This window comes from Vicugna pacos, chromosome 3 (genome assembly GCF_048564905.1).
Source record: "Vicugna pacos chromosome 3, VicPac4, whole genome shotgun sequence".
In the NCBI taxonomy this organism is placed as follows: Eukaryota; Metazoa; Chordata; class Mammalia; order Artiodactyla; family Camelidae; genus Vicugna; species Vicugna pacos.
The window spans coordinates 61,679,684-61,706,296 of NC_132989.1; the positions used below are offsets into that span (position 1 = coordinate 61,679,684).

At 36.9% G+C, this 26,613-nt stretch overlaps 1 protein-coding gene and 1 long non-coding RNA gene across 2 annotated transcripts in view; one reads left to right on the top strand and one right to left on the bottom strand.

The window, feature by feature from the left end:
• Nucleotides 1-22,594, bottom strand: part of LOC107034348 (uncharacterized) — a 128,855-nt gene extending 106,261 nt beyond the window's left edge. The window contains exons 1-3 of the long non-coding RNA XR_012071339.1: nucleotides 22,552-22,594; nucleotides 19,129-19,271; nucleotides 11,970-12,081 (exon numbers count right to left, since the gene is read on the bottom strand). This is a non-coding gene — a long non-coding RNA (uncharacterized lncRNA). The remainder of the gene's footprint in view (nucleotides 1-11,969; nucleotides 12,082-19,128; nucleotides 19,272-22,551) is intronic.
• A 141-nt stretch (nucleotides 22,595-22,735) lies between these two features.
• The window catches only part of TMEM161B (transmembrane protein 161B), a 66,501-nt gene continuing 62,623 nt past the window's right edge, over nucleotides 22,736-26,613 (top strand). Inside the window, exon 1 of the mRNA XM_006197642.4 lies at nucleotides 22,736-22,859. Coding sequence (XP_006197704.1) covers nucleotides 22,857-22,859 — 3 coding nt within the window. The 5' untranslated portion in view covers nucleotides 22,736-22,856. The remainder of the gene's footprint in view (nucleotides 22,860-26,613) is intronic.

The window sequence follows — 26,613 nt, forward strand, 5'->3', positions numbered from 1 at the left end:
CACTCTCTAAGTGAGGAATGAATTGAGCATGATTATGGTAAGAAAAAAGCTGATGACCAGGATATTTAAGAAAGTGAAGTTGCTCTCACATTCCAGGCATGACAGGGGAATGACTCTTACTTCGTCTATGCCATTTTCATTCTATCTCATGATACAGAAACATATTTTCTTTCTTCTATGTAGATGCCTAGAACCATGAATGAAAAAAAAAATCCACTTTTTTCTCTTTTTCCTCATAGTCATCACACATTGAAATCACTTTATTCTATGGCCACAGATTTCCCTCTAGTGTCTCTTCAAATGTAACCTGTACTCTTCCAATCTGTTCTCTCCACAGCACTCCTGCAATCAAATCAGAGCTTTCGGGGGCTAGTGTTACCTCTTGGTCCCAGTGCTTTCAAAATTCACTTTCAGGAAAAAGAACTGATAGAGAATTCACTTTTTTCTATGGGTAACTGCTTTAAGGAATTATTGTTTAAAATGCAAACAAATGAATTTCTAATGGTGAACTTTTAAGGTCTGACAAGCTGGTAGAGGAATGGAGGTTAGTTTTTAGGCTAGTAACCCCTCTGACCTTGTCTCTGCTCCTTGTAACTACAATAATCTCTTTTCCAGTAAAGCTAGCTCTGTTTTCAACAGACTACAAAGTATAACTATCTGATCTGCCCTTAGTCCCATGTAACTTTGATCTATTTTCTTTCAGAGGTATTGCCTTCTCAAAAAGCCAGGAGGAACTGGCAAGAAGTTGAAAAGAATTTTTTTTTCCTCCAGACTAAAATGACCTAAGTTGTAAGGACTGGGTGATGTCAGTTTCTCTGGAAAGAAAAGTGTTGTTTTTCATGGTTGGTAGTAAACAAAGAACAAAATACATCATTTGTAACACTTACCTAAAACAACCCTTTGGTTTATGACCTATTGCCCAAGTTAATGGCAGCTTACAAGGGACCTATCTGTAGGTGGGGATGCTGAATATAATAAAATGCCAGCATTCACAACTTCTGTATAAAGGATTAGCAGCTACAAGATCCAACCATAGCTGCTTTTGCACTGAGTGTGAATATTTCCACTGTCAAGTAAGAAAAGACATCATTTCAATAGTTTATAACATATGGTGTTCAAAAGGTACAAACCTGCAGCTTTAACATTTTAAAGTCAGCGCCTCAAAGTATGGAAGGTCCATAGTCCCCATAGGCCAAAGAGATCAATTGTATTGCATATTATGTTAATAACTTCTTGCCATTATTTGAAGTGGAAGTAAGTAACCAAGGCAAAAAACTCAGAAAGAGATGGTGGGTTCAATTCCTTTTGGTACATAAATTGTGCCCTAGTAAAAGATAGCTATAAAACTCTGCAAATTCTCATATAATTCAAACACTGCTTTCTTTTTGTATAAGTAGTAAATTACCAAATAAACACCAGTGATATGGGCGTTAACATTAGCATCCTTATACCTCAATCAAAACTGGACAGCTCAGAAAGATTTACAAATTCTGTCTTCAATTTGTGTCTTAGACATAGTTTCTTATTTTTACATAGACACCTGAAATCTGTTATCCGTACATGAACTAATCCATGGAACTGGTGACCACAGCCTAAGGAACTAGCATGTCAAGATGACTAAGTATATTAATAACAATAATAATAATTGCACTTGCCATACATAGTGCTTAATGTGTCAGGAATGGCTTTAAGCCCTTAAATATTAACTCATTTATTCCTTGCAAAACCCTATAAGGTAATTATTATTCCCAATTTACAGAGGAACAATGAGGTAAAATCATTTTTAACATTACATCGTTAGGAACTGCCAGAATTTGAACTTAGGAACTCTGGCTCTGAAGAACCATTTATCCCCACCTGAGTTCATTCAATTAATTAGTTATTCAGTCTTTAATCAAACATTTATCAAATATGCACTATGTTCTTGGGCTTCAGGGTATATATAAATGAGTTAAACTAGACATAGTACCTTCTCTTACAAAATGTAAGGTCTAGCAGTAAACACAAACATTAATAAAATAATTAAACAAATGTAGAATTGCAATATGACAGGCAAACAAAGGAGGGGTGTATGATGTTATGAGAGTCAGGGAGACTGGGGGAAGTTTTGCTGAAGAACTGAGATATACACTAGATATGAAGGATAGGCAGACTTGAACTAGACAGAGGAAAGGAAGAGATTTCAAGGCAAAGGAAACACCACATACAAATTCTCTGTTGTGACTGGGAACAGGAACAGTACTAGTAGTTGAGGGAAGGCCAGTGAGGGGCAATCAAAGAGAGTAAGAGGGAGAAGAGTTCAAGACAACACTCAAAAAATTGGTAGACCCAGATCAGACAGGAGTTTGGTAGGCCATGTAGGGCTATCTTTGCCTTATGATCTTTTCTGAGTACTAAAGGATTTTAAATGGGGGCAGGGGTGGTGGTGGAATTACTTGAATAGATATGTGCTCTAAAAGGATCACTCTAACTATAACAATGACAATGGGATGGAAGAGGACCAACGGGTATGACTAAATGAGGAAGAAGGTTGTTGTAGTGGTCCAGGGTGAGAGATGAAGGTAGTCTGGACTGGATTGATGGTGGTGATAAAGAGAAATGGATAGAGTCAAGCTATCATAGGCAGAAAAATCAATAGGACTCTCTTGTAAAATTATCTAAGTCAACCTGGTCACGCACAACTATTCTGTTCTTTTTGACAGATAAAAGTAGCCACCAATTTTTGAGATAAATGAAGGTGGTAGTTACTCTGACATAGCTTTGTTGCTAGGTTATAATGCAAGCAAGTCTTAGACCAAATTCTGCCATACAGACATTTAAAAAAAAATAGCTATTAGCAAGGAGGCTTAATATACAACTGTTCATACAACCTCTTCTACAAGTTCAGCTAAGTTCCAGCTGTCTATGCTTTTATGTACTATGATGTATTAGTTATCCATGACTGCATAAGAAGTTACCCCAAAATTTAGTGACTTAAAATAACAATAAATATTTATTATCTCATAGTTTCTGTAGATCAGGGATAAATCAAGTTGGCTAGGGAGATTTGGTTCAGAATCTCTCATGAGTCAAGACATTGGCTGAGGCTGTTGTTACCTGAAGGTTTGACTATGCCTAGAAGATCTGCTTCCAAGATGGCTCGTCCACAGAGCAGGCAAGTTAGTGTTGACTACTGGCAGGAGACCTGAGTTCCTCCCCATCAGGACCTCTCCATAACAGCTTCACAACAGGGTGGCTGTCTTCCTCCAGAATAGATAATCCAAGAGAGAAAAAGGCAGAGTCTGCAACAGCCTTTAAGACTTAGCCTTGGAAGGCATTATCCTCATTGCTAGAATAGCTTATTTACACAGGTCATCTCTATACAGTGTAGGGGGGAGAAGAACTACACAAAGGGATGAATACTAAGAATCGCTGGTATTAAGGGCATTAAGGATCAATTTGGAGACTGGCTACCACATATGACTACAAGATGGGTAGATGCAGTAATATTTAGAGGCAGGGTTCAGGAAACCAGAAACTACTGGACATTCTACTGGATACAGGACATTTTAGGGATCAAATCTTGGTCCCTTTCCTTAGGATACAGATTGTGGTGCTTGCTAGATTTTTATACCCTCTTCAGCAAAAGTGGAATGTCTAAAATATATTAACCGATCCACATACCTTGAACAAAACTAATTTCACCGAGAACTGATTGCTAACATTCATTATGCTAATTAGCAAAATTCTGGTGTTGGTTGGTCCAAGATAACGATGACTAAAGCACTAGCCACAGCTTCCTCTGGAGTGTGGTCTTTTGGCTAACTGCCAGCTGATCATACTTGGGAGTGTTAGTTCCTCATTATGGCAAACAACAGCACTTATGATGTAGCCTGAATTAACACACATATATATACACACACATAATATTATATTATCTGTGCTCATTTAATGTAAATGACAGACATCATAATACCATCCATGATTTAGATGGTGCAGCCCATGAAAAAAGGAACTAAAGTGGCCAGTGACAATCATTGAATGGGGCTGATCATACTCGATAGAGTAACTTCCAGTGGAAATTGTTGAATGGTCATTAGCAAAACATTTCTGGGATTGAGGTATGTTGCAGAAAGCACCTATATTGATTTTTATTTTTGAAGACAAAGTATTTAAGATTATATTATTGGCTTATTTTGATAATTACACGTGTTAATAATTTCAAAGCACCGGGGAAGTGTGCCTGGCACATAATAAAGCTGTCAGTAAATGTGATGATGATGATGGTGGTGGTGATCATCTCACTGTGTCAGATAAATGCCTCTTCATGATTATCAGGTGTACTGGACACTGAGGTAGATCCCACTGACACCAGATTCTGCTTCAGGACTGAAGGACTTCTTGTCCAGCTGCTGGGAATGCTGTGGCTCACAGCTCTCAAGATGTCAGCTCCATCCAGAATTGCCTTATCCAAGGTCACACCCACTTCTTACGGGCAATTTTTATCCAATGACTGGTCTCTGATGGGTATACAGAGGCCCAGCACCCTTGCCTCAACCTGGAACACTTCTGAAAAGCTACCCTGGCTTCAGAGCCACCCACAGTATTGGTTTAGTGTCAGTTTCAGAAGAAGCCCAACTTCTCCGTCTACCCAATCCTGCATTTCACAAGTGTTAATTTCAAGAAAACCCCCTAATAAATCTTCCTGTATGCAAATCTCTGTTTCAGGGTATGCTTCAGGCTAGAAACATCAGTGGTTATTTAGTGAATTAAAAGACTGCATAAACAAATGTATCCTTTTTTATTGGTTGGTACTGATTAGCACAGGGTGTTAAGTTTGAGATATAAGTATAGACAATTAAAAATATTATTCACTTAGATTAGAAATTTGAGATCTTAAGTTGGTGGTAGACACTACTAGATTAAGTTATAGTTGAAGTGCTAATTGTGTTAAAATATTCTTATTGGAACAGCTGTGTATATATTCACACAGCTTTTATATACATGTAACTATCATCTGATATATGGAAAACACAAAAGGCCATGAAAACCTTTAACATAGGAAAAGGTAGCATATAGATTCTATTTGTCAGGATAGGCTAGGGGATGCTGTAGTAATGAACTATACTGAAATCTCAGAGACTTATCACATAAAAGTTTTTTACTCAGGACAATCTGCTAGGAGTCTAGTTTCTCCAGGGCAGCCCATCATGTAGTGGCTGAATGTTGAGCCACTTCCTTCCTCTGGTATCTCCAACTGAATGATGCCTCAGGGTTCTCAGCACCAGCAAAGACAGCATGGTGAATCATGCACTGACTCTGAAATGCTTTGGCCTGGAAGTGACGTCTCATCTCTGGTCACTGTTTATTGGTAGAACTAGTCACACAGCCCTGCCTAACTTGCAGAACTAAGAAATGTAACTTTTTCCATATCCAGAAAAAAGAAGAGAATTGAAAATACTGAACATTGGTAATGTCAGTCACAAAAACAGACTTATACTGTCTGAGAGACACTACTACTTTGGTATTCATAAGGATCATCTTATTATAGAAATTTACTCTTAGGACAAACTCTCTGTATAGCCCTTATCCTAGGATAGAAATTAATTTTAAGCTTTTGTGTTTATTTTACAATTTGATTGGAAGTAAATTTAGTTAAGTATAAACAGAAGCAACAGCTAAAGTAGAATCTGGCAAGGTGCAGTCTCTTTACTCATAAGATAAATAGTGAAAAATGGATCACTGTTGAGTGAGCTATGAAAATTTATGTAAAAATCTTTTTCCAGAGGCTTCCTTGAAAATGTGATTGTAAAATTTAAAAACAAGAATAAAGTATAAATAAAAGTGAGATTTGCCTGAATTTACTTTCACATTTGACCACTTATTCCTTCAAAGAAAAAGAGTAAAATAACTGTCAAGTAAGTAAACCTCACACTCTTATTTCTATGGCACTCTTCAATAAAGTACTTTATATGAAAAACATTCCGTATTGATTATAAGACAGTTCAAAGCTAAATGTAAAAAGTCAATGTAAATAAAAAGTGAATACTGATACAAATTTTCTTGCTTTCCAGAACCTTGAAGATAAACGTGATTTTATTTTTTTTGGTGTATAGTTCTATAAAATTCTATCACCTGTCATAAATTAATACAGTGATCACTACAATTAGGATATGGAATTATTCTACCATCCCAAAGTAACTTTCTCATGCTGTACCCTTACAGTCACACCCTCCCCAACCCTAACCCCTGGCACCGCTTGTTTTCTATCACTATAATTTTGCCATTTTGATAATGTTATATAAATGGAATCATACCATATATAAACATTTTGAGATTAGTTTTTCATTCAGCGCAATGGTCTCAAGATCCATGTAAATTGTTGCACGTATCAAGTTTGTTCTTTTTCATTGCTGAGTAGTATCCCATGATAATAAGGATGTCCCACGATTTATTCATTCACTCATTGGAGGGTATTGGGTTGTTTCCAGTTTTTGGCTATCACAAATAAAGCTGATTTGAATATTTGTGTGCAGATTTTTGTATGAATGTTAAATTTTCATTTCTGAAAATATCCAATAGTTGGATTACTGGGTTTTATGATAAGTATCTATTTAACTTTATTAAAAAAACTATCAAACTATTTTCTAGACTGGCTATACCATATTTTACACTCCCCTCAGCAAAGTACAAGACATACAGTTGCTCCACATCCTGCCAGCAGTTGGTATCATCAGTACTTTTTATTTTAGCCATTCTAATATAGTGCTATCTCATTGTGGTGTTAATTTGTATTTTCCTAAGGGCCAATGATATTGAACTATAAAGATGTCTTGCATAGAGTTTTGCATTTTTACAAATAGTTTTTCAAACATCTAAATTAATTCTATCAAGAATAGTGTGATGTATTTCAAGTGATAAAAGACTGATATCAAATAAATCTGGAAAAGACAGCCAAATGTAATCACACCAATGCAGTATCAAAACAATTTACAAGTCAAAAGGAACCTGGAGTTAATGTAGTCAAGACTACTCCATTTTACAGAGAACTTCGTCCCAGAAAGCTGGAATCATACCAAAAACCACACTTCTGCTGCTTGAATCTCTTCTATAATGTCCGGTCAAGTAAGTGACAAATTTTGCTTGAATCCTTCAAGTGACTGGAAATTCACTCATTTTTTTTTGCCCCATTCTGTTAGGAAGTGTTTCCTGATACTGGGCTGAAATGGCCAATAAACAAGTAAACAGTCTGTGTTTTGACGTTGACCTGAAATGGCTTGCTGTAGCTCCTGCCACTGGGTTGAGCTTCACCCTCTGAGACTTGCCTGAGGAATTATGGGCCCTTTTCCACATGACAGTACTTCAGACACTTGAAGACAGCCATCATCCTCTCACATGTATACTTCAGGCTAAACATTCACATTTTCCTCCAATCATTCCTTAGATGAGCTTATTTACCATCCTTCTTGCATGTATGTAAACGGGTCCTAGATTTTTTACAGTGAAATACGCTGAACAAAATATTTCTAGTTATGTGGTCAGACTATATACATTTTGCAATTATACATATTCACTGCAGGAAAATGAGATTTCCTTGCTTTTCACTTAGTGTATTTCCTTACATCATTAAAAAATTTTTGTAAGTGTATTTAAAAACTTATAGGCTGAAAACTTTTAAAATTGTGTTTCTTTTTTGGATGTGTTACATGCATATGGCACAAAATTCAAAATGTCTAAGAAGGTTTACAATGAAACGTCATGATCCGTAGCCTTCCAGTTGAATATAATACAATGTAATATAATATTGCAGACTCCCTCTTTTTTAAGATGCATAATTCTGATTATGATATTCAATAATATGGCTGTACATATCTTTTTTAAATTGAAGTATAGTTGATTTACAATGTTGTGTTAGTCTCCGGTGTACAGCATGGTGATTCAGTTATACACACAAATACATACATATATATTCTTCTTCACATTGTTTTTTATTATAGGTTACTACAAGATACTGAATATAGTTTCCTGTGCTATACAGTATGAACTTGTTGTTTAACTATTATATATCTAGTAGTCAGTATCTGAAAATCCCAAACTCCCAATCTGCCCCTCCCTCCTCTTTCCTCCCTGGTAACCTTAAGTTTGTTTTCCATGTATATAAGTCTGTTTCTGTTTTGTTAATAGTTCGTTTGTGTCATTGTTTCAGATTCTACATATGAGTGATATCATATGGTATTATTCTTTTTCTTTCTGGCTTACTTCACTTAGTATGATAATCTCTAGGTCCATCCATGTTGCTGCAAATGGCATTATTTCATTCTTTTTTATGGCTGAGTGGTATTCCATTGCATATAAACATACTACATTTTCCTTATTTATCCGTCGATGAACATTTAAGTTGCTTTCATGTCTTGGCTATTGAAAATAGTTCTGCTATGAACATTGGGGTGCATGTATCTTCTTGAATTAGTTTTCTCCAGATATATACCCAGGAGTGGGACTGCTGGATCACATGGTAACTTCATCTTTAGTTTTTAAAGGAATCTCCATACTGTTTTCCATAGTGGCTGCACCAAATTACATTCCAACCAACAGTGCAGGAGGGTTACCTTTTCTCCATACCCTCTCTAGTACGTATATATCTTTTTAATCATTCATCTTAATTTTTTATTACTATTACTAAAAATGCTGTTATGGACTTCCTTATGTATACTTTACATATTTTAGATCATTTCTTAAAGTAGATGCCTAGAAGAAAATAGCTGCATTGCATAGTAAGACTTATCTGTAATAATTTTCCACATGGTTACCATTTCATAAATGAAGTATTTATAGATATACACAAGCAGTATATAAGTGTCCATCTCACCACACTTTTGCAACTGTGGAATACTATTATATATTGATTTTTTTTTTCAAATTTGTTGTCTTGATTTGCTTACCATTGAGAATGAATTTTTTAATGTTTTTATATCTCTACTGGCTATTTGTGTTGCCTCCTTTGGACATTTAAGTCCTTGTTAATTTTTAAAAAATCAATTTTTATGAGTTAGAAAGAGTATCAGTCCACTGTCATATTCCTGGCAAACGTTATTCTTTCTAGCTTTTAAACTCTTAAAGATGTTAAATGTATGCTAATGCCAGTCCATACCAAACAATTAAGTGTAGTTAATTGTTTTAAATTTTGCTAAATATAAGACCTTATATTTATATTGCAATATATTTTATCTTTCTACAAGTCCACTTCACTCACCAGATTTTAAACTCCTGCAGTCCAAGTACAATACCTTAATCATCTTTCTAAAACGTAACATAGACATTTACAGAGAATAGATAGTCCCTAAATTTGATATCTAAATGAGTGAATAAATTTAAAAATTCTATTTTGTTGGACCCTGCTTGCATGGTTACATATTCCCAAAATTTCTGAATTCTAATTATTATTACCTAGAATTTAGCCCAGAGTAAACATCAAACTGTTCTAAGGTTTGCAAAACCTTCTACTGTTTCTAACTTTGAATTAGGTAAAAATTTGATAAATATGGGTTCCATATGTTTTCTCAAGTCAGTGAACTACAGTGTTGACCCACATAGGGACTGTGGTTCTACACTGAAAACCTTCACAGAGGCTGACTGCCATCCAGGATCAGTACTCTTTGGGTATTAAGTCCCTCCCTGAAGGTACGATCATCTAGCCTTTTTCCTCCCAAACTTACTGGTTAAGTATATAATGAAAAATGTCAGTAATGTCTGTTGGGCACAGCTAAATATTGTCTACTTCATTTTATTGGTGCACTGGTCTAGTAATCCTGTCAGGAAGAAAATAAAATTAGGCAAATACATTCTGGTTGGTAAATCCATACTGTATTTGATTGATTACTGTTTTCTTTTAAAGATGATCCCAGAGCATCCTTTTACTAGTTCCTTTTAGATTCTTGCTTAAGATTAAAGTAGTCCTGGTGGGGGGTTAGAGGTGTTAGGGACTCTCAGTTGAATGAATAAAGTCCTAGTCAAGTAAAGAGTGAAAGGAGGGTTTCCAAATGATATGGATTTCCATTCTATATCACCAGAACCCCTTTAGTTGTCCATGATCTTTTCCGTATTACTGAGGGTTTGAGACTGCCAAGGAATATTGAAAAAATACGTTTTCCTATGAGTAGTTTGGATAGGACTGAGTAAAGTGAAGACAATCTTAAAAGCTAAGATGACACAGACAGCGGTTACTCCTGGTACAGATCAAGGGAGTGGGGAGTGGAAAGCATTTGTCAAACAGACGCTCTTTCTGATGACATGAAATACTCTTTGGGGGAACTCTGAGTATTAAATCGGCTACCACATGGCTTTCTGGTTCTGGCAATGCATGGTAACCCTGTTAGGTCTCTTTCGATCTCTTGACAATCTCTGTCAAAGCCGAGACTAGGGGTCTGTAATTTGCTAACTCCACCCTGTTTCACATATTCCCTCCAAGGAGTCCCTCAGACCTTCTTCAACCACCACCATCCATTTCATTATCCTCCAGTCCCTCCAACTCTGGGGAACCTCACCTACCAGAGATATTACTAGATTCTCTTTAACTCTGTGTATTCCCTTCATAGGGTTACAGTAACAAATTACCACAAATTGGTGGCTTAAAACTACAAAAATGTATTCTCTCATAATTCAGGAGTCTGAGGTCAGGGAGTTGGCAGGGCCGCACTTCTGGAAGACCTAGGGGAGGGTCTGAGTTTTGCCTCTTCCAGCTTCTGGTACCTGTGAGCATTCCTTCACTTGAGGCTGTGTTACTTCAACCTTAGCTTCATTGCCTCCTCTTCTCTGTGTCTTCTTCTCTTCAGTTTGTCACATAAAGATTGTTGTCACTGGATTTACAGCAGGTGATCCAGAGTGACTGATCTCATCTCAAGATCCTTAATTATATCTGCAAAGACCCTTTTTCCAAATAAGGTTCCAGGGATTGGAACATGGACATATCTTTTTGGGTGCCACAATTCAAGCCACAACATCTTGCTTAAGGATACAATTTTTTTTCCTTCTTTTTTTTTTTCAAGCTTTACCTCTTGAAGCTCTGAAGAAAACTGTTCTTTGTCACCTTAGCTTTTAAGATTGTATCTTCACTTTAAGCACTTCTTTGGAAAATTCAATCTGTTCCTTTGTTTCAGTTGCTTTCTTTTTGTTTTTGCAATTCCCCCTTCCCTGGGCAAGTGAATACTACATCAATGGGAGGGAACATCCCAAATAATTTCCCAGGTTTTAATTTCTGCTTTTCACCCTGAAGGCAGCCATTTGCCCACGTTTAGTGTTCTAGCACCTATTCTGGTTTCTGTAATTCCTCAAAGATGGGGACAGCTGTTCTCAGGTCTCATTTGCACCCTTCCTCTCTTTCCTCAAGAACCTGCAATATAAGCCACTCATATCAGATGATACATTCTAAACTGGAACTGTTACCTAACTGTTACTTTCTTAGAGTTTCTTCTATTTGGAAAGAGTATTGTTTCCTGTCACTATTTATACTAGTCTTTTGAGTAATATTATTATGTTGCTATTTATTGAGTCATTACTATGAGCCTGGTTCAGTCTCATTACTCAGAACAATCCTATGAGAAAGATGCAGTTATCTCCATTTTACAGATGGGGAAAGAGAGACCCAGGGAAATGTAACTGAAAAGTGTAACTGAAAAGTGCTGAAACAGAGAATTAAACCCAAGCTTGCCTGATGCCACAGACATACATAGTTCTTCCTACTATGTCAACCTGCTTCTCAAGTTTCCTTTGAAGAGAATGAAGCAAAATAATATGTAAGGAATCTGTTTTCTCTGTCAACTCTAACCTTACACCAGAAACTGTAAATGGGCTTTTCCCTTCCTTGATCATCTTCTGGCTCTGAACAGAATTTTTAAAAGCTCGTTCTTTGTCCTCTCTTAGCATTTTTTGCAAGTCACACCTCATTTGGGAGCTTCAGGTTTCTAGACACTATGCTTTAGGGCCCATGTTACCTTCTTATAATTATCCTTGGTATGTGGTTGTTTTCTCCCAAGGTTTCTGTCACTTCCAATTAGCCAAGCAATTCCTCCTTGTTGGTCAGAATTAGGTTCTCCAGTTGCTCTGCTGGGACATCAAATCATGAGAAAGGCAAATCAAAAACTTGTCAGATGTTTTGCTTTTAGCCCAATGAAACTTTTAAAAGGTATCCAGATATTTGAATTTTCTTTTTTGATTGTTGCATTGCTACAGGTATTGACCAATAGTATACTGCAGGGCACTGTGGTATCAATAATGAATTCTTTTACGAATAATTGCATGTGACAGTACATGTTTGGAGCCAGTTTTAAACCTCTCAAATAAAACACTCTAAAGCAGTTCCAGGCTTCCCCTTGTCTATGTGTACACCTAGTCATTCTAAAACATCCTGTTTCTCATCTCCCCCTCAAGTTCATCACATAGAGAAATATTTTTTATCTCTAACAAACGAATTCACTTGTGTATCTCATTTTGAGTGTAACCTCACACCAGAAAGTGGGAGATAAGGTGTGGAGTATGACCTCCCTGAAGTAAAACATGTCAGGAAGTCTATGAAGTAAGGTCATAAAACAGAGGGCTATGAATTTTGATGAGAAAAAAAAAAAACTGTACCTTAATTTTTGCTAACCTCTAAGTGAAATTTGGCATTTCTTTCAATTGTGAAAATAGGCAATAAACCAGTATTACTAGAAGTACCAGTGACTCTCACCAATAAAAATCAGGTATTTTCCCGTCAAATTACCATAGTTGTAGAAATCTCAAGAGACAGTTACTGTTCACTATTTAACAGTTATAGATATTATTAGGCCCTCTACTAGATTTTGGTTTTCAATGCATTCATAAAGAAGCACATGTAAAGCACACGTCTGTTGAATAGCCTGATTACTGTATTTTAGTATAGTTGGTTTCATTCATGTTCCTGTGCATATTTTATGCATTAAAAACATGATTCTAAAAAGGGTTTTATAGGCTTCACCAGACTGCCAAAGGGATCCACAGCACACAAAAAAAGATTATCTATTATGGATTCTGCATTGTGGTTAAGAGCATGTAGTCTTCTGTCACATTGCTTGGATTCAGATTCTGCTCTGTCACGGTATGACTTTGGCTAAGATATACATATGTTTGTGCCTCAGACTCTTCATGTGTAAAACAGAGAGAATAATACCTACCTAAAAATCTTGCTATTATGATGAAGTAATACCCATAAGGGCTTACCACAATGCCAGGCATGTATTGAGAGTAAATTATTTATCTCCACATCCATCCAGAAGATAAGGGTTTAATTCAAATCCTATTTACATTCTCTAAATACAAATTTTTATTTATTACCATGTTGTACTGGCTAAAATTAAAAATTATATTTAAAAATACTGGCTGGTTTCAAACGGGTATTTGTAAAATATATGTGTGATATAAGGGAAAATGATACAATAGAGATCCATATGCCCTCCATCCCGATTAAAGGAGAAAATGTTACTTTAAAAAAGATGAACATATAATTTATTATCCAAACTAGGACACTTTGAGTGAAAGTCATCTTGGAAGTGGATCCTCTAGCACTAGTTAAACCATTAAGTGATCATTGCCCTATCTGACAGCTTGACTGCTACTTCACAATAGACTCTAAACGAGACCCACTTAGCGAACCTATTCCTGGATTTCTGACCCTCAGCCACTGCATGAGAGAGAACTGTTTGCTGCCTTAAATACTATGTTTGGAGGTAGTTTGTTATAAGGCAATACAAAACTAATAAAGATTTTAATACCTGGAAGTGGGGTGCTGCCATAATAAAGACCTCAAATGTAAGTGTGGCTTTGAAGTGCAGTGGGCAGAAGGTGGAAGGACTTGCAGGAGAGTGTTAGTGAAAGCTTGAAGATCCTAGAAGAAATTGTTCATACGTGTATGGTAACTTTGAGGAGGCTGCAGATGAGGTCTTAATAGATTAAAAATGTCTTACTGGAAATAGGAGTAAAGCGGTAGTAAGTTTAGCAAATTTGTCACCTGTAGTCATGTGCAAAGTAGAAAATACGCCTAATGAACTGGCTGACCTAGTCAAGGCAGTTTCCAGCAAGAATATTACAGATGTTACCTGATTTCTTCTTCTTGTTTATAGTAAAATGTGAGAGGAGAGAGATAAGTTAAAGGAAGAACTGTTAAAGAAAAAGGAGCCAGAACTTTTGGGATTTGAAGATCCCCAACCTCTCTAGGTGACAGATGATGCTAAAATTAGGAAATGGCTCAGGAAAAGAACAAATCCAGGGCACAAACAGGAAAATATGAAGTTGAGTTTGTAGTTGTAAAACCCTTTAAGACCTCAGAAAGATCTAGCATGGTGCCTTACAGTATTTTCATTCAGACATGCAGGGTGTGCCTGACAATACCTCTCAAATTACAGGGCTTCTAGGAATTTTAAGGGTGTGGTGCACCAAAAGCCCAAAGCAGAGGAAGGTTTATATGGAAGAGATTTACGTTGCTTTATTTAATGGTATGAAAGCAAATAAAATTCACAGGAGAACCACAAGTTTATAAAAGAATTATATTAGCAGGATATAATTTTTTAAAAGAAAATCTTTAATTTTTATATTAGTGGGCTGTTTGCCAGGCTGGACTGAAAGGGACAGAGAACCCAATGAGAAGAGGCTTTTGGACATCCAAACTTTTCCAGGCAGGGACAAGTACACAGCTGTAAATATGGAAAAAGAAGGATGACACAGTGAGAGGATCCAAGACACCAGGAAGTAGAGTTACGAGCCATGGAGATTTACTCTCAGGACTTCAGTCTTAATCAAGAAACTGCCAACCTATTCTCAGGAGGATTTCAGAATTCCTGTGAACCACGTATCTCATTTCCACCCTTTTAAACACATCTATTGTGGTTATCCCATTTTATATTAAGTGCGTGGAGGCTGATACTGTGTGTCTTTAGTATACAGGTCTTCCAATCAAGAGGAACTCCATTTAAAGAGCTGTGCTTAAGGAAGTACACCTGAAAAGCCTCATCCACACCTACAACTGACTTGGCTTTCTAGACTCTGAGTTAATGCTTTAATGGGATGAAAGTTTAGGGGAGTTTCGGTGGACGATGAGTGTGTTTGGCATACTGGAATGATGTGACTCTTTGGAGGTCAAATTGTGTTAGCCAGCTTCCTGGTATTCATGCTTTTGCATAATTCCCTCCCACACCATATCAAGGATCATCTGTGGGACCAATAGAATACAGAAGTAATAGTACATCACTTTGAGTGATTTTGGCTTGTCTCTCTTTGGGGAAGGCCAGGAACTATGTTGTGAGGACACTTAGGCAGCCTTGTGAATGAGCCATCATGGAAGTGAATCCTCTATGACCAGTCAAATCTTCAGTCCAGCCAACAGCTTGACTGAAAACTCATGAGACCCTGGGCCATGAGACCCTGGGCCATGAGTCCCAGCTAAACCACTGCTGGATTCCTGACCCTCAAAAAATGTAAAAGATAAATATTTTTAGTTTTCAGCTGTTAAGTCTTGGGGTAATTTGTTATACAGCAGTAGACAACTAATACAAATTCACACATTGCTTCATGTCTTTTACATGTCTCCTTTAATCTACATTTTTTTATCCTCGCTTTCCTGAAACATATTTGTTGAAGTTAATTTGTCCCATGATTTCCAGAGATTAGGTTTTTCTGATTGCATAGCCACTGTGTTTAACACATTCTCTACATTTCTCAGTATCAGGTTCAAATTTTTGACAAAAGTTTTTAATAGGTGACATGTATTTTTTCCTTTAAGAGGCATGTAACGTTTCCTTATTTGTCATATTAGCAGCTGTTGATGTGCAATAAGTCAATTATTCATTAATAATCTCAAAATGATAATTTTCTAATTTTATCATTCCTCCCTCATTTATTAATGTATGTATATAGAAAAACTTCCCCTCATTTATTATTTGGTTACTTGTGGTACAATTCATGTAAGAAAGGCAGGATCAATACTCAATTAATTATCTTTTTAAAAAACTGGTTTTCAAAATAATGAATGATTGCATAACATCCTCCAATGCTGACCAATTAGATGCTTTTTGTAAGTTTTATTATCATTATGAACTCATGAATTAAGGGACATTTGATAATTTCACATGTTCCAATCCATTGCATTTGATATGTTCCATCCTGTGCTCAAAGGATTTCAATGAACCTGTGTGTCTTTATTAATACTCAAATCGTCCCATCTTTGGCCAGAGGGATACTTTTCAGTTGTGTCTTGAGTCAATTTGACATGATCCTAGTATTCTAATGGTAGCTTCCTTGCTAAACTGCACAACCAAACGTTCCAGGCTCATCTTGTACATTTCTTGCACCTAGCTGAAATTAACTACTGCTCCAAGGGCTTATGGTATCTTTGGAATAGAGTTGTTTTTTAAAAAATGTATTTTAATGTAGTCTTCTTCTTTATAGGCTTTTCATTTCCCTACCATTAGAGCATAAAGATATCTTGCTATCTTTTCTTCCAAATGTTTAGTAGATTTTCCTTTCACATTTAAATCTTTAATTCACCTGGAACTGATTTTTCTGTATGGTGTTAAGTAAGGAGGTCCAATTTCATTTTCTTCCGTATGGATATCCAGTACCATTTATTGAAATGCTCTTGCTTTTCCCTTTGGCCTGAAATGCTGCCTCTGTCTTAAATCAATATTCCTTATAAGAGTGCATCTATTTCTATACCTGTATTTCAGTACAGACATACTTTGTTTTATTGCACTTAACTTCATTGTGCTTCACAGATACTGTGTTTTTTAAAAATTGAAGGTCTGTGGCAACACTGCATTGAATGAGTCTCTCTGCACCATTTTTCCAAGAGCATTTGCTCCCTTCATGTCTCTGTGTCAAACCTGGTAATTCTCAAAATATCTCAAACCCTCCACCAGCAAAAAGATTATAACTCACTAAAGGCTCAGATGAAGCATATTTTAGCAATAGAGTATTTTTAAATTAAGGTATATACTTTTTAAAAAAGGATATGATGCTATTTCATACATAACAGAATATAGTTCAATGTAAAAATAACTTTTATATACACTGAGAAACAAAAAATTCATGTGACTCATTCCATTGTGATATTTGCTTTACTGCAGTGGTCTGGAACCAAACCTGCAGTATCTCCAAGGTATGCCTGTTGTCCTTCTTCTGACAATTAGAAAAGGCGGATAAAATAGAAAACAAACATCTGAAAGCATCAGAGAGCTGATGAGGCAGTGGAAAATCCAGATGGAAAAAAAGCCAGAATTGTTGAACCCAGTATGTATGATAGCTTTTTTCTGGGGTATCAGTTGATTCTTGAGAAGATGACTGAAAGCTGAACAAAGCATATGACTAACTCCATGAGTTAAAATGACAAAAACTGGAGTTCAGGGCCTGCCTTGGTTGACTCTACAGACTTTAAGTTGAGACCTCAAAGGTCTATACCCTAGGAAAAAGTTCCAACTAGAAGCAGACCTCCTCAGATTCCAATCATCTCAATCACCGACTAGATTAAGGTGATTTTGGATTAGTAGAGCCCAAAACCCCTGCCAGGAGACATAAATCCTTTCTGCAGAAAATATCATCATTTTAGACCTCTAATTATAATTTCATATACCAGTTCTGGCATTCATCAAAAATAACATAAATTAACAAATTTTTATAAATAAAAATGATATAAGTAATATAAAATAAAAAAAAGCCCATAAAAGTAAGTAAGACAATATGATAAAAAATAAACACAACAAAGAAACAAAGAAGCATCAGGCAACAGCAGACCCACAGTTACTATACACAAGTTTTTAAATTATTATGCTTAATATGTTTGAGGAAATAAAAGATCAGATGGAGATAGATAACTGGATAGCTAACTGGAAACTATAAAACAGAACCCAACAGAAATGCCTGAACTGATAACAACCAAAAAGATAATAACTGAAATAAATGCTTTAACAGATAAGTTTAACAGGAAATTAGAAACTATTAAAAATAAAAGAATTAATTGAAAGGTAAGAAGTATTCAGAATGAACCACAGAGACAAATAAATGGAAATAAGGGATAAAGTGCAATGATCTACTATACATTTAAGTGGAATACCAGGAGAGCAGAGGGGAGAGAGCAGAGCAGAAACAGTAACTGATAAGAGCTGAGAAAAAACAGAATGAGACATCAGGTCCTGGATTCAAGATGCATTACAAACCTCAAAATTGAAAACAAACAAATTAAAAAAAAAAAAAGAAAAAAGAAAAAAATGTATTCACATCATAATAAAACTGCTTCGATTTTTGGACAAACATCTTAAAAACAGCCAAAGGAAAAAACAGATTCCTTTAAAGGGGCAAAAATAAAACCGACATTATTTTTCAAAAAGAGAATTGGAAGCCAAAAGCAGTGGAATGTATCTTCAAAATGATAAAATAGCTACTAACATTTTGCTACAGCAAAAAAATTCTTTGAAAGTGAAGGTAAAGTAAATAGTTTCAGGATACAAAAACTGAATTTGTTACAACAGACATCTACAAAAGGAAATACTAAAGCATGTTCTTCAGGAGGAAGAAATAAGATCCCAGATAAAAGCTTAGAAACTCCAAGAGTCATGAAGTATAACAGACATAGTAAATGTCTGAATAAATATAAATGCACATTAATTACATAAAAAGAATAATGTCTTCAGGAATTTAGGAAATATATATTGAGGAAACACAATGTATATAACATGGAGCAGGGTAGTAAACAAAGTTGATGTATTCTCAGGTCCTTACATTGTCCAGGAAGAAGTACAATATAAATTACTAAAATAATATATAACTGTCAGGCTTATGGGTTGGAAGAAATGAAATAATTAAAAATAATCTCAAAGAAGGCAAAAAAGGAGAAACTCAACACAGGAGAGATGGGACAGATGAATAGCAAGTAACACGGTAGATTTAAGTCCAGGTAAATTAGTGTATTACACGTAACTCAACTAAACAATCCAATTACAAAAATATTATCAAAGCAAATTTTAAAAATACATTCTTGCATATAACTCTTCAGGTTAAAATGCTTTTCCCACTATAGTTATAATAAAATCTAAACCCTTCCCTGGCTTTCAACGCAACCATAACTCAGCCCTTTCCTACCCCCAAACTTACTCGTCTTGTAGTTACTATGCTTCAACCAGGCAGGCCTTCTTTTAGTTCCTGGAATTTCCCAAGGTAGTTCATGCCTCAGGGTTTTACGTTATTGTCCCCTCTGCAAGCAATGGTTTCCCCAATTTTTGCAAAACTGGATTCTCCTGTCAAATAGGAGTTTAAATAGCACTCTTTTAGAAGATTTCCTTAGTCACCTAATCTAAAATACTCATCTATTTTAACTCCCTGCCTAGCACTATTTTATATTTTTCTTGCTTATTATGGTCTATTATCACTAAAATGTAGCAGGGAACCATGTCTGCTCTATTTACCCCACTTTCCCTAAGTCCAAAACAGTGACTAGGATATGGTAGATACTCAATAAGTAGTTTATGAATGAATAAAGCTAATTTAGGTTCTAAACAGGTCCTTTCTTATGGTTTTGTTTATTGGCTTGGTGGTAGTTGTTTAGACTTTCCTGACACCACATTGTATCAAATGATATCAAGATCCTATTTATGTACATTAGTAATACAGTATGTTAGTGCATTGTATAATGTGTGTAAAATTTGCAGTTGTCCAACCAGTTAGTCAGATATGTAAGTGCCGTCCTCACTACAACTACAATAACAAGTAAATAAAAGTTCAGAGGAAGGCTATCCAACTATCAAAGGGTTGCAATACACTTCTGAAGAACATGTTCATGTTTTCCCCAAATTAGAAAGATGACAGTAATAAAGGTGGATGTTACAAAGCACAATTTTTTTTTTGGAAAAAAAATCCTTTTATATATTGTTAAGTAAAAAAATTAATCAAAAAATATTACCCCCTTATAGAAAAGTTGTTTTAGAGGGGTAATTCCAGTAATGATGATTGATGCATTTTGGTTACTTCATTTTTTACTCTTTGTTCTATACTTAGGACTTTTTTCACGTCAAAGCAACCATATAATTATGTCTTTCATCAGAAAGACTAGTCTAATGGCTTTTTAAAATAGCAAGATAATATTCCACTAAGTATACATGATAGAAATTTGACCAATCTCTTAAGTGCTAAAGATTGTTCCCAATTTTTTACTATTATAAGTATTCCTAAAACTAACATATTTGTCCATAAATTATTTTAAGGGCAGTTTAACTGGAGTGATTTTATCTACAACATTCATTTAAATGGTATTTCTCAAGGGGATGAGGGTGGGCAATACACACAAAAAAAGATTCCAGCTCTCTGGGCATTTATGTCTAATTAGGAAAACAATATACATTATGGGGTGGGGTGGGGTGGATTACAAAGGCACCACGTAAGAAAGTGTAATTATATAGTGGAAATTTCTTAGAGAAGCCAATCTGGAAAACATTTTGCAAAGAACATGGAGCTAGACTTTGAAAAAGTGATAGTTCTTACTGGTCGAAAATGTTCCAAGTAGGTGCAGGTGTAGGAGGAGATAACTATTGGTATTCTTAAGTAGTTGAGGACAGTTCTCACTCAGGACAATTTATCGCAAAGCTCAAATAGTAAGCAACCAAGATTTTTATCAAAGAGTGGATTCCTAATTCCTTTCTCAAAAACTACTGAATTTTTTCTTAATCTCCATCATCCACATCACTTTTCCCCTTTCATAATTTCCCCCTTTCTTTGTACCTCTGTCAAAGACTCTCATCTATTTAAGTAATGAAAATAGGTAAATCCCTCTACTTCAAGGCATGTAACCTTACATAACATTATAATTACTCTGTGGGATAAAAAAAGACTAGGAGATGCTGCCTTAAAACATACAGTATGCATTTTAATATTTAAAAATATTACTGTAATAGAAATAAAAACATTAAAGGATATTAACCAAGGGTTATTTATCAACTTGCCATACATCAGATAAGGAACATAGAACCCCATGATCTATTAAAAATTAGCAGATAACGAATACTGACTGTGATTTCCTTTTGTGGTTTTACTCTGGCAGGAATGGATTCCACCCTAATAATTTCAGTCTTACTGTCACATAGGAGGAGATGCTTTCTGAACCTCAATAAGGCTGTCAGGTTTAGGACAGATGTAAGAACCCCTATGTAGGAAATGAAAGAGTAAGAATTCATAGTACGTGTTGTCACTGACAGACTGATAGCCACTTTCCTTCTCCACCTTTTATTCCTCAAGGATAGCAGCTGCTTTCCAGATACACCAGCAAACGAGACTCCAGTCCTCTCTACCACACTTAACCATTTGCGGATGCCCTGAGGCTTGTCTGTTTACAACCTTGTCCCACACAGCAGAATTGGAACTCTCTGGATTCACGCTCAATAGGATCTGTTTCACATAGTATTTCCCAGCCCCACCCCACGTCCAGCTGTTTCCAATGTTACTACTTATTCTTGTCACTGATCATCACGCCATTCATCCCCCAATAAACAAAATTTAAAGTAAAAACAATTCATACTCCCAGTCTCTATCCCCCTTTCTAATATAAAGCAACTGTGCATGCCCTGTGCATACTTCTTTTGGATGGCTCAAAATTCTGACTTTATAGCTTGGATATCATACTTTCAAGGTACTTTAGTAAGGGGGATTGAAACTTAACATCTCTAACCACCTCTGTCAACTCAACTTTTCTAAATTCTTCTGAATCTTCCTAGTTTCCCTTCGCAATTCCAGCTTTGCGACAAAACTAGACCCTATGGCAAAAAGAGATCCCACAGATGAAAGTGCAGATACAGCCAGGACTTAAGCAAGGATCCCCAAATTAGGAGATTAATTTTGGGGTTAAAAATACTCTGTATATACATTTCAAGCCTGCCACTAATACTATGTACAGCCAAATAAAAAGATAGAGGTGACAGGTACAGAAAACAACACAAAATTCTGAAGGTATATGAGAGTTCTTTTTTGAAAAAAGAGCCAACAACAACATAAAATTAGGAGGTATACGGGAGTTGGACTTTTTCCCTTCTGATTTTAAACTAAAAGGAAACCGTCCATATTAGAATGTATTAAACAGGCAGAATTCTCTTCCCGGTTTCCCTGCGCTTGGTAGATGTCCTTCTGGCTTCAGCTGGTATCTGTGAATAGCGAAGAAACTTCTCACGATCAGATTCCACTGCCCTGAGGAAGGGTAGAGCTGGAGGACCCGCTAAAGCCGGGGACAGAGACGACAAAGGGACACGTCTGTGGAGATCCGGAAAGTCTCCAAGAAGGGACAGTCAGAAACACGAGAAAGTAAAAAGAGAAAGAGCGTGACTGAGCCGAGGTAACTACTGTGTTGTCTCAGCCAGAGCGCGGTCTGCGGTTTTCTTCCGCACTAAATCCGCCGGATCTGGGGTTGGCTCCCACTCCATTCACCAACCTGCACCTCCATCACCTTCCAAAGCGAAGGTGCGCTCTCGCCCAAACCATCCAACCTACCTCCGGATCCTCGCAGGCGCGACAGCGGCGCGCCGCCCGCCCACCTACCTGTGCTGCGCCTGCGCCTCCCCGGCGCGCTCTCAAGGTCAGCACCGCCCCCAGCCTCTAACCTAGCACCCACGGAAGTGGCAATAGAGGACGTCCTGCGTAGCCTCACCTCTGCGTGGCGTGGGGTCGCCGGCGTTCAGGAGAGGGGAGGGACTTCCTGTCCCGCGCGAGCAGGACTTCCGGCAGAGCCGGAAGACCCGCTCCCTCTCTGTGTGGAGTGGATCCCGGCTGCAGGGTCGGGAGGGGAGGTCAGGGACGGTCCCGGCGACTTCAGGGCGTCTGGCCCACGACCTGTCCTTGACGCCATGGTGAGTCTATCTGTGAGGGCTGGAGTAACAGCAGTGGGGAGGAAGGGGCCGAGAGGTCAGTCCTGTGAAGGGAGCGGGTCGGGTGCTCAACTGAGGATGGAGCGGGAGGGAGCAGTAGGATGAGCGGTAGGGCAGGACCTACCACCTGTCCCAGAGCGCCGAGGCCCCTGAGGAAGCAGTTTCTGTCCTACCCAACCGCTAGATCTGTCCAGGAGTACGGGGTAGATAGTCAGAATGTTCATGGCCCTTCACTGTGTACGGCCTGTGGGGCCAGGTGGTCCCATAATTGACTTTGCCCGGTTGATCGTCTCATTTCATTCCTCTGATGCAGAGCAGTGGCCAAGAACTTTAGATCTTAGAATGCCTTTAGCCTTTACAGGTGAACACAGCAGATCCTCTTCTTGTAGAGGATCAACACCTGTAACTTAAACAGCAAAGTCAGTTATCTTTCGAATTAAGACATTTGGAATTGGAAAAGGTGTCAAATAAATCCTGCCCTAATAAGGAGGGTCTTTATTCGAAAGGAATATTGCAATTGTAAGGGCAAGGGGGAGGGAGCTGTTGGAGTAGGGAGAATGTCCTGACCTTAAGGTCTGCAAGAATCTCGAAGGTTAGGCAAAAGGGTTTTTTCTTTTATAGGGAGGAGTAAACAAGGCTAAAAAGAACTGGGTGTGCGGAAGTGAGATCAAAGGGTCGTTTGATTGGACAATAGATCAGAGAATATTTTACCCTCAGGCCTGTGTGTTCTGGGGAAGAGCTGTTTAGGAGGAGCTGTGTCTTGTTTGAGGCTGCGGGTGGGCCAAAGTTCAGGAACCTGGGGGAAGAAATCTTAAGCAAAATTTGGGTAACATTTTGTTCCAATTGATCTATGAGAAGAATTCAACTAGTGATTTATGAAGCAAAGAATAGGAATTTGCAGATGCTATGTTTGGCCTTGTTATAGGTTAACAAGGAGGTGGGTCATTCCTGAGTCTTACCTAAGTCCTATGAGGACTGGTTGTTCTTTGCGGTAAGCTGTTTTCAGAACACAAGAAGGTGGCAGCTGAGGGGATTTCTCCTGCTTTTTCCAGTATCACAGGGATCCAGTAATGTTCAACACTGTCAGTTGCTTGACTATATAAAAAATTTCAAATTCTCACCTGGAGGAGATTCTGTCTTGGAATTTAGTTTCAGTTTGCCATATTTTTTCAGGACCAAATGTTGACATCATTTAGCTATTGTGTACAATGATTGACTTTTGAATGACTTGTAGAAACTTAACTGACTGAAACAGAACTTCAAAATAACACGGTTCCTGGTGCACTCTACCAGCTAACCTATGACTCTTGGGCATGTGTGTGTGTTTATTTTAACCTCATGGCTAGTACAATTTGTAATAATTAAGAGGTTTTTTTCTCCTTTCATATCAATGAAATTAGACAAAGATAAGGAACAGTAGAACTGAAAGATAAAAACTAGCTTAACCATCTCTCCCTCTCCCTTGCCTTGCCCCCACCTCCCATTTTATAGAGGGAAGAATCTGAGGTCTAGAAATAGACAGTGACTTACCTAATGTAACAAATTTGGCCCAGTCTGAACTGTAACTCAGATCTCCAGTTTTGAAATTTAAGCTCATATTTTGATAACTTGATCTGAAAAGTTGAAGAGAAAGTGTAATTAAAATCCTTAAATTTATAATTGTGCCAGAGAAGCTGAACATGAACCTATTCTCAGTATTCTGTAATACTAAAGCCAGCTCTAAAAAGGTAGTTTTAAGATTAGGTAAAATGTCACTTAAGAGAATGTCACCAGGGGCCAAGTAGTTGACTCTCCATTTTGGTATTGCTTTTATTTCTGAGTTAATTACTAACCTCTGGGCTTTAGCTTTCCTGGCTGTGAAATTGATAAGGTCTGTATATGCATGGGTGGGCAATGCCTGGAATCCCTTCAAAAGAAAGGGTTTAGTCATTCAGTGAAGTGAATAAGGGCTGAAATTATTTAGGATTCAGCTTAGTTGAATTGAGATCTTGCGCACTACTTGGGCTATAATGAAAAGAGAGTAATACTTGAACTCAGAAAACCCAGATTCTGCCCATTATTAATTATACGAACTTAGCAAAATCATTCAACTTCGATAAGAATTCCAATTTCCTTCTAGATAAGAGACTTGGAACTTGACGGGAATTAAAACACCTTTTAACTCTTATATTTATGATTCTGTGACTTCACCGAGGACTTTTTCAGAATTTTCAGAAAGTTTCTGATGAAGTAAAATTGTATCTGATTTCCACTCTCCTTCCCACCCCACTTTGGTTTCTCAGGTTTGATTTTTTTTTTTTTGTTAATTCTCCTTTTCATTTTTTAATGTATCATGTAGGTAATACTTAGAATTTGTCGATATGTTTGACCAAGTATTTCACTACTGTCTTAAAGGCTAAAACAGAGTGGAAAACAAAGCCTTGGGACACTTTGATTTTATTTTTGTTTTAATTGATAAAACTCCTATGATCCAGACTAAAAATACTGAGTATTCACTCTTAATTTTTTTGCTATCATGTTGTGAAAATGGATAGTCCGTAGAAAATTTACTGAAGGAATAAAACTTTGTTTTATTATACTTTTCTCTTTGAAAATTATAGAACATCTAATCAGATGGCTTTCCACACAAGTTAGTGTGATTTGTGAGAGAAAAACAGATTAGAATTAACTCCTGGAATTGTAGGAATCTCATGGCTTGTTTTATCTATATAGCATACTGTGGAAACTTCTACCGATGAGATTGTGCTGTTTGTGTTGATAAAAAAAAAAGTTTATGAACCTCTGCCTTAATCAGAATTAAGGAGAAAGTTTTCTTTTGAGGGGGTAAGGAGGGATGTTGGGAAGAGATAATGTGGTAAATGTTAGAGGAGAAATATATGTAATATGTTCAAAGAGTTATACAGAGGAAAAGAAATTGATTCAAATGAGGGTGGGGGGCGGGCAGGAGTCATGTAATAGGTGACTTTAACTGAGTTTTGAAAAGTGGGTTAGGACACTAGTTCTTAACTTGAAATGCTTGAGATGCTCTCAACCTGTGATGCTAGAGGATTAAAATGCTTATCTGGGCTCCATTTTTGGAGGGGTGGAGTTTCAGAATCTAATTTTTAATGTGTTTTACTGGTAAGTCTGAAACTGGTAGTCCTTAAACCTCACTTTGAAGGAACTCTAATGCAGAATTTAGAAACTTTGGAGATATTGGAGTATTTGTGCTGAGTGATAATCAGACATGTGTAGTTTGTTGATATGGTGGATTACTTTAATTGACTTTTGAATGTTGAACCACCCACAGATACTTGGAATAAATTCCACTTTGTCATGGTGTATAATTCTTCTTGTATGTTGTTGGATTTGACTTGCTAGTATTTTGTTTAGGATTTTTGCACCTATAGTCATGAGAGACACTGGACTGTAGGATTTTTCCCCCCTTGTAATGCCTTTGCCTGGTTTTGGTATTAGGGTAATGCTGGCCTCAGAATGCGTTAGGAAGTATTTCCTCTGCTTCTGTCCTCTTAAAGAGATTATAGAGAATTGGTATAATTTCTTAAATGTTTGGTAGAGTTCACCAGTGAATCCTACTGGGCTGGGTGCTTTTTGTTTTGGAAAGTTATTAATGGATCCAGTTTCTTTAATAAATACAGGCATTTCAGAATATGTATTTCTTATGTCAGTTTTGGCAAATTTATCTTTCAAAAAATTGGTTCATTTCACCTAGGTTATAAAATTTGTGGGCATAAAG